General features: G+C 38.9%; 1 protein-coding gene across 1 annotated transcript in view; it reads left to right on the top strand.

Moving 5' to 3' along the window:
* ZFAND4 (zinc finger, AN1-type domain 4) overlaps window positions 1-10,786 on the top strand; it is a 77,444-nt gene extending 66,658 nt beyond the window's left edge. The window contains 4 exon segments of the mRNA XM_012658407.1: window positions 1,089-2,255; window positions 3,101-3,155; window positions 9,176-9,293; window positions 10,564-10,786. Coding sequence (XP_012513861.1) covers window positions 1,089-2,255; window positions 3,101-3,155; window positions 9,176-9,293; window positions 10,564-10,699 — 1,476 coding nt within the window. The 3' untranslated portion in view covers window positions 10,700-10,786.
* Window positions 10,787-11,596: the final 810 nt, after the last annotated feature.

The raw sequence follows: 11,596 nt of genomic DNA, 5'->3' as shown, positions 1-11,596 counted from the left end.
TATTTCTTTTAAGTGAGAATGTTGGTATGTTGTCAGATAGTCCATCCTATCCTGATGCCTGCTCACTATCATTTTGTTTGTTTTTAAGAGCTAAAGTTTTCTTATCTCTAATTCTTGACTTTATCCATAAGATCATAAATTTTTGTGATACTTTTGTTAAAACCTACTGTGCCAAGGGACTCCCAAGACACCAGGTTTGATGATTTGCTAGGAAGGTTCACAGGACTATAGTATTAATATTATATATAGTATATTGTTGTACACATGGCTAAGATTTATTATACGGAAAGATACGAAGTGAAATCAGCAAAGGGAAAAGGTGCACAGAGCCAAGTCCAGAGGACATCAGGCACAAGCTTCCTGGAGTCCTTGTCCAGCGGGGGATGATGTGCTTCATTCCTCCGTCGATGCGTTGTGACAGCACACGTGAGATGTTTTCTACCAGGGAAGCTCATTAGAGACTCTGTGCCCAGGAATTTTATTTGGCCTGCTCATGTGGCACCCTCTGCCTAACATGTACATTACAGACTACCAGAAGGAAAGCAGGTGTTCAGCATAAACCATATCGTTGCACTGTTAAGGCACAATGAGCCCCTCTTATCAGTTAGGGTAATGGGGGGAGTCCTGAAGTACACGTTCCCAGAAGCCAGTCAAGGGCCAACATTGCTAGCAAGTCTTTTCAAGGACAGAAGCAGTTGAGGCCTGTCAGCTATTTTTCCTGCATACCTACCTCGTCAAACATTTATTCATCCTACTGGGAAAAGTTATTGGGGATCTAATAATAGGTCAGCAATGTCATGTCTAATATAATCAATTTGTTTTCTTGTCAGTAAAACTCTGAGAAATAATTGTGAGGAAATAAACAAAATTCTTTTGCTTTAACATTCTCAGAAAATTATACCCAGGGACTATAGCAACATTCTTCTTAGTCATAATCTTAAGATTTTAACCTTTTTAAACCTTCTAAATGGAGGTAATAAAATTCCAATGTGTTATGGTAAGTAACATTTTCTCCCTTCATTAATTTTTGTCCGTGGGCAGAGAAAATGCCTGTGTAAAGACATTATGTATTCGCTCTTTTCTTTTAGCCTAAGAAAGCTGTCAAAGTAAAACCTCGCCCACCTGTTGCTCCTCGACCATCTAGTGGTTCCACGGCAACAGCCCGTCACAGATTGTTAAGGGTCCTCCCCCACATTGGGCAATCTTGTTTACCTTCTCCTGGGAATACGTATCTACCTGACACATCCAGGAGTGCGGTTTCAACGTTGGCAACTCAGCCCCCTGCCGACAGACCCGTATCATCTATCGCTAGCGAATTTCTTAAGGAAGATGATAACTGGAAGAGTAACACACTGTCTCATTCCAATGGTAGCATCGAGCTACCACCGCACAGACCCCATGTGGAGTTTGAAAATGACAAGGAGCTTGCTGATTCTGTTCTCCGTCTTGGATCATCCCTGACTAGGCGGACAAAACACTTTTCAGGAAACTTGACATCTAATAACGAGGATGACACGGTCTCATTTCCAACTTCAGAAGAGTGTGTAACTGAAGAATCACTTCTACCTGAAGTGGGTTCATGTACTTCATTTACAGAAAGAAATGCTGAAGAACAGAGCAGTGGCATACAGAAGGTAAATTCAGAGTTCTTACTCGCTAACGGTGATAAAGGGTTGAAAGCTACAGAGCAGCATCTTAAACATGTTTCAAGAATGTTGAGCAGTGAATCAGTAGAGAATACTGTTCTTAACAGCCGTGAATTAAGTCCTCACAAGAATAGACTCTTGTCACCTCTTCACTGTGCTGCATCAATGTCACTACATAATTCTCTAGTCAAACCACAAAGACAGTCCAAATGTTTTGAGTCTGGGAGCCTCCAGTCTTCTGCTTCACAAAATGTGCTCCGGTCCATGGATGTTCGAAACATAACTGATTCTTCTTTCTCTAGGACTACTCGCTTTCGAGGTGTTAAAGTTGATTCACCTGGGAAAAGATCTGATATCATTTCCAAAGTTGAGGCTCGAGATATCACAGAAATGGCTAATAAGGCTTCCAGAGAGCCTGTTAGTTGTGTAAATAACATTGGTTTTCTTGCTTCGCGGGCCCAGAGTGCAAGCAGAGAGAGTTCACAGAGCACACGTGGGGCAGGCAGGCTTCGGACTTCTGGAATTGGGCTGTCTACGAACCTCCAGCATTTTCAGGAAGAAAGGCTTAGGAAAAGTTCTCCCCAACTGGAACCTACGCAATTTTTTCTAGTAAGTATTTTCCTTTTTAGTAAGTTTTTTACCCTTGTGGTGATTTAACATATTTAAAGTTTGTTTTTTGTTTACATAAATAGGGGGCCTTAGATTGGATTTTTTCCGTAAGTTTTTCTGAAAATGTTTATCCAGTTTGTAGAAAATCTTTTTGATGACTGTATTTTAAGTAATGTTTTATTCCTGAATTGAGGACTGTAATTTGAAAATAAGTTCATGTAAACAGTTTATCATATATTTTTAAAAGCTAAATAGTTTTTATGTTTTTTTCAAGTAAGAACTATCAATTTTGAGCCATCAAATTTTACTCTCTTAAAGATAATGTAATACACTATTGCTAGATGTAAGAAACAGGTTCAAAGTTAATTTAATTAAGGCCGGGTGCGGTGGCTCACACCTGTAATCCTAGCACTCTGGGAGGCCGAGGTGGGTGGATTGCTCAAGGTCAGGAGTTCGAGACCAGCCTGAGCAAGAGCGAGACCCCGTCTCTACTAAAAAATAGAAAGAAATTAGCTGGACAACTAAAAATATATATAGAAAAATTAGCTGGGCATAGTGGCGCATGCCTGTAGTCCCAGCTACTTGGGAGGCTGAGGCAGTAGGATCGCTTGAGCCCAGGAGTGTGAGGTTGCTGTGAGCTAGGCTGACGCCACGGCACTCACTCTAGCCCGGGCAACAGAGTGAGACTCTGTCTCAAAAAAAAAAAAAAAAAGTTAATTTAATTAAATAATTTAAAATGAAAGCCCAACAGCATCTTAGTAATGAAATATAAGTATTTCATGTTTGGTGATCTCTTCTATTCTCCACTGACTCACCTTCATAGATGTTTTGTGTTTTAATTGTAGTCTGCCCGTGGTATTGGAGTGAGTGGAAGTCATGCAGCAGCAGGGAAAAGAGTAGGTGAGTGACAGATAATTTTGAAAACAATAAAAGGCTTACAATGACATCATTATATACATACTGCTAACTTTTCAAATAGAAATGAAAAGAACATCCTCTGGGGTATGTACAGAGTAAACTCTTAAACATTTTTTCAATTAAGAAAATGATTATGAGAATCTGTAGGACATATATGACTGTAGGATGTATATGAAGAGTTAAACAAAAATTGAAGTGCATCTCTTGTCTGGGAAGAGGTATGATCTATGTGAACAAAACAAGATTATTGAATAATTAACATGTAGTTCCCAAGCCCTTAGTCACTGGCCACTATGCAACCATATGGGTTTTGAGGAATTACGCTAGAAGGATGTTTTTTTTAACATCACGGTCCTGCAGCAACGGTGGTGGTTAAGAATTTATTTTTGAAGAACTGGTTGTTTCTGGATAAAAAGAGACCCTCTCCAGAAGGATTGCTTGAGCCCAGGAGTTTGAGGTTGCTGTGAGCTAGGATGACGCCATGGCACTCTAGCCTGGGCAACACAGTGAGACTCTGTCTCAAAAAAAAAAAAAAGAGACCCTCTCTAGGACGAGCCTGTTCCAAGGCATAGTAGCAAAAACGACTACAACATTAGCACTTCTTCTACCAATAGTAGCACCTTAGAGATGTGCCGGCCAGTCATTATTCTCAAGGAGGAGGGAAGCTGTCTTCTTTTATGTTTTAGTGCCTGGACCGGGATAGGAAACTCATTACCAAACATGTGCCGCTTTTGTAGCCCCAAGGTTTTAAAGATACTTTATATATTATGGTTGTTATGTGAGTTTTATGTTTTTAAAGAGACAGTTAAGGTTCGTTTTTCATTCCTGCATAAGGCCGGGGGTTATAAAGTCTTAATATATCTACTTATTTTTTTCAATTTTTTTTATTGCGGTAAAATAACACATAACATGAAATTTACCATTTTAACCATTTTTAAGCGTACAGTTCAGTGGCATTAAGTACATTCACATTGTTGGGCAACCATTACAACCATCCTTTTCCAGAACACTTTTCATCGTGCAAAACTGAAGCTTTGTGCTCATTAAACACTAACTTCTTACTCCGCACCCCACCCCACCGCCAGCCCCCGGCAACCACCGTTCTGTTTCTTGTCTCTATGATTTTTGAATCATACTCAGTATCTCATGTAAGTAGAATCATACAATAGTTGTATTTTTGTGAGTGGCTTATTTCACTTACCATAATGTCCTCAAGTTTTATCTATGTTGTAGCATGTGTCATAATTTTCTTCTTTTTTAAGGCTGATATTCCATTATGTATATAACACATTTTGTTTATCCATTCATCTGTCAATAAACACTTGTGTTGCTTCCACATTTTAGCTGTTGTAAATAATGGTGCTATGAGCATGGATGTACAAAAACCTCTTTGAGACGCTGCTTTCAATTCTTTTGGGTATATGCCCAGAATTGAAAGTGTTGGATCATACGGTATTTCTATTTTGAATTTTTTTAGAAACTACCGTATTGTTTCAACAGTCGCTATGCTATGTTATTAATACATTCCCACCAACAGTGCCAAGGATTCCAAGTTCTCCACATCTCCGTCAGCACTTATTTTCTGTGTGTTTGCTAGTAGCCATCCTGATGGGTGTAAGGTGATATGTCACTGTGGCTTCGATTTGCATTTCTGTAATGATTAGTAATACTGATTCCCTGATTAGTGAAATAGATTCCCTGATGATTAGTTTCATGTGCGTATTGGCTATTTGTATATCTTTTTTGGAGAAATGTCTAGTCATGTTCTTTAGCCATTTTTTAATCAGATTGGTTGATTTTTTTGTTGAGTTTTTGTTGTTTATATATTCTAGTTATTAATCTGTTATCATATAAATGATTTGCAGAATTTTCTCCCATTCTATGAGTTGCCTCTTTACTCTTTTCATAATATCTTGTGATGCATGAAAGTTCTTAATTTTCATGAAGTCCAACTTGTCTGTTTTCTCCTCTGTTACCTGTGCCTTTTGTGTCGTATCTAAGAAATCACAAACAAATCCAGTGTTACGAAGCCTTTCTCTTACGTTTCCTTCTAGAAGTTTTATGGTTTTTATGTCTTATGTTTAGGTCTTTGATCCATTTTGAGTTAATTTTGATAAGACAGGGGTCTAATTTCATTCTTTTGCATGGGGACTTCCAGTTTTTGTTGAAAAGAGTGTCCTTCCCCACTGAATGGTCTCGGTATCCTTACTGAAAGTCATGCGACCATATGTGCAAGGGTTTGTTTCTGGACTGTCTATTCCATTGGTCTATGTGTCTATCTTTATGCACATACCACAGTGTTTTCTGTTTATGTTTGTTCTTTTTTTTTTAAGAGATAGGGTCTTGCTCTATCACCCAGGCTGGAATGCAGTCTCGCGGTCATAGCTCACTGCAACTTCAAACTCCTGGGCTTAAGTGACCCTCCCAAGTAGTTGGGACTACAAGTGTGCCCCACCACACCCAACTAATTTTTTAATTTTTTTGTAGAGATGGGGTCTCACTGGGTTGCTCTGGCTGGTCTAACCCTCCTGGCCTCAAGTGATCCTCTCGCCTTGGCCCCTCAAAGTGCTGGGATTATGGTGTGAGCCACTGCAGGCAGCCCCACACTTTTGATTACTGTAATATATCCACTTTTACCAATTGTTTTTCCTTAACGTGTACTTGAGTCCGTCCTGCCCTAACTCACAGGTAAGCCTCTCGGAAATTTGCATTGCACTCACCTCTGTTAGCTCAGTTCCGAGGCAGACGTCAGTACTTTCTCACTTCTCTTGTCACTCCTTCTCTGAAACTACTATTGCTGAGGTCACCAAAGATCTCCGTAATTTCAAATCCAGTGCGTGCCTCTGCATCCTTATCTTATTTGATTTTTGTGGCCCTCATTCTTGAATAGGTTTGGTTTTCTTTCTTTTTTAAAAAGTTCTGGGCTATCATGTTGTAGATTTTTATTTTGGTTTGTGTTTTGTTTTTTACATCAGTTTTCTTTGTCTTTACTTTTTTTTTTTTAACCAGTCCTCTGCTTGTCACCAGATACATACTTTTTTAATATAATTTCATTTAGGTTCCAGGCATCAGCTCATACCTACAGTGATAATTCCCCAAACTAGAACTGTGTTACTTGCAGCCATTTCCTCTCACAGTAATAACTGACTGTATCATTCTGCATGACCTAGCAGATTCTGTTTAAGTTTTGGTGTAAATTTGATTTAATTGAGTTACCAAATTCCTCCATTGGTCCTCTTTTCTTTTCACTGTAGGCTCTCCCTTGGGAACTTTATCCATTCTCATAGTTTTAGCCAGATAATTACCAAACTTGCATCTAGATCTAATTTATTACTTTTTTGGCTGCCTTTCTGTTGGATGTTTTTATAGATCATCATGTTAGATCAAATATTGGACTAGGAAATGCCAAACAAGTGAATTATTCCAAATATTTTTCATCTTGTTCTGAAAAGCAACTCTTCACATTGATATTATTTTATAGAATTTTTCTTTATTCATGTGTTTGTCACACATTGAGAGAAGGCTTCAGAGAGAAGTTGATGGCTGATGATGTCTTACAGTATAAGAAGCATTTCACTAGGCTGACAGGGTGGAGCAGAGCATTTAGAAGAAGACGTGGAGGTGCGAGTGGACCTGGCGTCATTCAGGGTGGCACGACGTGGTGTGTTGCAGGAAAGGACTGTGAAAAGTTAGAAGCTGTCGTGTTGAACACGTGAGACCCTGAATGCTAGTCCAAGGAGTCTGGATTTTTCCTATTGGGGACAATATGTAGGGAACAAATATAACATCAGCGTTGGTTTCTGGCACGGAGCAGTCGACTAATAAACAGTTTTCCCTGGGTGGAAGGATGTGTGGAAACCGTTTGCACAGGAGGTGCTGTTATGTCTTTGTGCCACCTCATTTCTGTGTCACAGATGTGTTCTCTGTACATTTACAAGAGTTCTTGAATGAAAACCATTTGGCAAACATTGAGGTAAGCATCCCCAAAGGAAAGGAAGAAATGAAAATTTAACTATCAAACTAAATTATCATCAACAGATTCTTCCCCCGTTGTTTAAGGAAGGAAGAATATCCTAAGACTGAATTTAAAAATGATTTGGAGTGGACGACCTTTCCCTGGATATTCTGTATTGTATGCCTTCTCTCCGTGTCCTGCACAAGTGCCTTTTTTTTTTTTTTTTTAAGAAGCGGAAAGCGCCCCATCACCTTTGTGAAATGTTCTTGGTCCCTTAAGTGTACTTGAGAAAGAAAGCTCTTACTAACTGAGTCAGTAGCAAGGCACTGTTAGGAGTCATTCAGTCAGTTGTTTCAAATTTTGTTTTCAGTTTTGTGGAAGATTTGGGAGAGTATTTTAGACTGGTAATAAAGCAGACTTAATTTTGTGGGGTTTGCATACCAAGCACCCAATCTGGGTTCTGGCAAAAGCATCGCACCAATTAATTGTAAATCCAATTTTTTGAACTCTCAAAGGATTTTCAGAGACTTCTAGCTGCTAAATAGACATTAAACTTGGGCCTCAAACTTTTTCAGTAGTGGAGACCAGGTGCCGGCACCACTGACACTGCCATCATTCTTCCCGTTCCTTCCGCTCGTTCTTGCTTGTTTCCTTGCCTCTCATGTCTCGCCCGTTGTGTGCCACCAAGGATTTGTGTACTTGTACTGGTTTTCCAACAACTACAGACGGTGACTTTGAACCTGTCTGCTTATGACGAGGGTTTCTTGGCATTTTGATCAATTCTAAAAGACATTTCACTTAGTAATGAAAGAAACAGATTTAATTCTTTCTTATATAATAACAGATGTGCTTTTATTTTTAGGGTAAAAAATCAAGTTGGTACGATAGTACAGAATTTAGTAAAATTTTTGGAAAACTAGTAGTACTGTGAAATTGAGCCATGCACTGTGTTAGTCATATTGATAATGTGATATTTTATATAATTATAACATACTTAAAATTTGCAGATTGCTTTTTACATATACAAATTTGTTTGACCTTAAAGCAGCAATCCCCAACCTTTTTGGCACCAGGGACTGGTTTCATGAAAGACAATTTTTCCATGGACTGGGGTGGCAGGGACCAGGGATGGTTTCAGGATGATTCAAGCGCATTGCATTTATTGTGCAGTCAAGCCTCTCTGCTAGTAATAATCTGTATTTGCAGCCTCTCCCCACCACTAGTGTCACCGCCTCAGCTCCACCTCAGGTCATCAGGCATCAGATTCTCAGAAGGAGCGTCCAACCTAGACCCCACACATGCACAGTTTACAGTAGGGTTCTTGCTCCCATAAGAATCTAAGGCCCACACTGATCTGACGGGGGCGGAGCTCAGGTGGTGATGCGAGCGATGGGGAGCAGCTGTGAATACAAACGAAGCTTCGCTGCCCAGCCTGGCGCTCACCGCCTGCTGTGCAGCCCAGTTCCTAACAGGCCACAGACCACAGCCTTAAAGCACTTAGTCACCTCGGGAGAAAAATACATGTTCTGTTATCTTAACAATGAACAAATTGAAGTTTTGAAAGAATAAATGACTTGCTCATGGTTTGATGAATTTACTTTCTGTGGTGTAATCAGGACTAAAAGACGAGTTTCATGATACTCTCGTGTTCCTTCTGGTTGTGAATGAATAGAATGATTGTATTGCAATTCCTTTTTTCTCAGGTCTCATCAAGTATGATTTAGAAATAGACATTTTCTTGATTCTCTGTGAAAGTTTGGTGTATTTTGTATGAACTGTTTGCCCTTAATAATCAGAAAGGTGATATGTACAAAAACTCTTAAACATGTAAGTCCTAATCAGTAGAAACCTACCACATCTTTAAAAAAAGTTCTACTGCACCTTCACTTGTAGATTCTATAAATAATTTTAGATATAAAAATATCACAAATAAATTTTTATGGCTTAAATGTTTACTTTGATAGGAATGTGTTTTGTGTTTGCTTAATAGTATTTCACATTTAGAATGTTATGGCTGTATTAATCACGGTGTCCTTTCTCTAAACAGGAGAATGTACTCATCACCTCCCACCTGTGAAAGCCCCTCTTCAAACAAAGAAGAGAACAAAAAAGCATTGTTTTCTTTGTGGAAAGAAAACAGGACTGGCTACTAGCTACGAATGCAGGCAGGTTGGCCAGCTAGAGAAGCTGAGATGCCTTCAATGTGGTGACCCAGCTTGGGGATTATGCAAAATAAAACATTATTTGAATTGGCCATTCATAACATCATTAAGATAATGTTGGCTGGGTGAGGTGGCTCACACCTGTAATCCTAGCACTTTGGGGAGGCTGAGGCGGGAGGATCACTTGAGGCCAGGAGTTTGAGACCAGCCTGGGCAATGTAGCAAGACCCCATCTCCAAAAACGACAGAAAAATTAGCTAGGCATGGCGGTACATGCTTGTAATCCCAGCTACTCGGGAGGCTGAGGCAGGAGGATCGCTTGAGCCCAGGAGTTTGAGGTTGCAGTGAACTATGATAACACCACTGTACTCTAGCCCGGGCAACAGAGCAAAACCCTGTATCGAAAAAAAAAACAAAGTTAAATAGCAACCCTTAGTTGAATTCCTAATTGACTGAAGTAAAGAGCAAGTAGATAGCTTATGGGTTTTCAAAAGGCAAACTCAGATCATCCCCTGCCCTTTAAATTAGGAGATTTAAACCAGTGGGAGAGTGTACCTTGTCTTATGATAAACTTACTTGGTTTTTGTTTGATCATTGCCTGGAAGAACCGCCCCCTCAAGATTCTATTTTTAATTGAACCAAAAAAAGGAACTATAATTTTTAACAGTTATATGGTACACTTTTATTTCAAAATAGATGAATAATGTATTTTCAAAAAATAATGAATTTTTCTTCCCATAAGTATTTATTTCATTAGCGTTGATTAATATCCTCCAAGGATGGTGTGTGCCCCTAGGTTGAGGCCAGGCATTGAAAATAACTGGTGCTTTTTAGAGTATATTCTATTCAAATAAATACAGCTTATCTTGGTGCTAGAAATATTTTTAAAGATCATTTCATGCCATAATTTGATTTTACAAAATTTAATTTTCTCATGAGACTGAATTTCTCAGAAATCCAGAGTTCTTTCACATTTACTAGGTATCAGAGAAATAGTGGGCATATTTGTGAGCTTTTGCAGTTTTACTACTCATAAAGATCTATACCCTGTTTCATTCTATAATGGATTCTTTATTATAAACCATCCTAGTCATAGACAATTAATGTGTTCTTTGGGGGATGTTTGTGCTTGTTTATGAGCGGAAGGGAAATGTCAGCACTAAAGTGAACCAAAGGGCTCCTGTTGGACTACCTGAAGTCAGCTCCTCTCTCCCAAAGAGATGAGCCTTTCGTAGAAATGTGACTATTCATGTAAACTTTTTTTGTACTTTAGATGTGGAAAGAACTTCTGTGCATCTCATCGCTATGCAGAAACTCACGGCTGCACCTATGATTACAAGAGTGCAGGGAGGAGATACTTGCAGGAGGCAAATCCTGTGATTAATGCACCAAAACTTCCAAAAATCTAACTCTTCCTCTGCGTCTTACTGTTCTGCCTGAGGAATCGTATTATAACGGAAGAAGAAATATTGCATTATTTTTGTTCGACTCCAAAAGATTTGCCAAATAACAAAAGCGTGTAATGCATACTGTTGGAGGATGAGAATGCTACTGTATTTGACATCTTTATTCTTTGGTGAATCAAAAGTTTTAAAACTAGTTTTAAAAACTTTACACTATATGATTTAGTTTTGTTATCGCATGTCTTGTGTTAAGTGTTTTGTATTTGATATTGCAGTTTTACTAAACAAGTCTTCAAAAGCTGCGCTTTAGGGAGTTAATATTGACTGTGTAACCAGGCTGCCACGTTGTGTGGGAGTTGGTGGCCTGTGATGGCTCTACCCAAATCGACCATGTGTTTCTTTCCCTTCCTTCCTCTCTCCCTCCCTCCCTCCCTCCCTCCCTCTCTCTCTCTCTCTCTCTCTCTCTTTTTTGCAGAGGTGAAGTGGGTGGGGATTTTTCAAAAATATCCCATGTGCCCATGTGTGAAAGTTTACTGGGTTTACTAGCAAGTTCTTTTTTATTTCAAGCTACTTTTTATAAAAACGTTTGGTTTCCCGTGTGGTTTTTAACACATATGTATTTCTTCCATTCATATTGGCATTCATATATGTGTCCATTCTGTAAAACACATCATGTTAATAGTATATACTTCTTAAAAACACTATTTTGAATGCTAGTTTTAAAATAGATGTCCCACTTGTTGCTATTAAATACAGAAACCAACGTTTCCCTTTTTGAAAAATGTCTACATTTAAAACAGAATCTCACAGCTTGATTTGTTTTTCTTACATGTTGAGTGCTATTACCAGGAGAAATTCAAATAAATATTCAGTTTCATTATGAGTTTGATTACTTGGTTATTT

This window comes from Propithecus coquereli, unplaced genomic scaffold (genome assembly GCF_000956105.1).
Source record: "Propithecus coquereli isolate 6110/MARCELLA unplaced genomic scaffold, Pcoq_1.0 Scaffold585, whole genome shotgun sequence".
Lineage (NCBI taxonomy): Eukaryota > Metazoa > Chordata > Mammalia > Primates > Indriidae > Propithecus > Propithecus coquereli.
The sequence above is the reverse complement of the archived record's forward strand: the minus strand, read 5'-3'. Positions and strand labels throughout refer to the sequence as shown.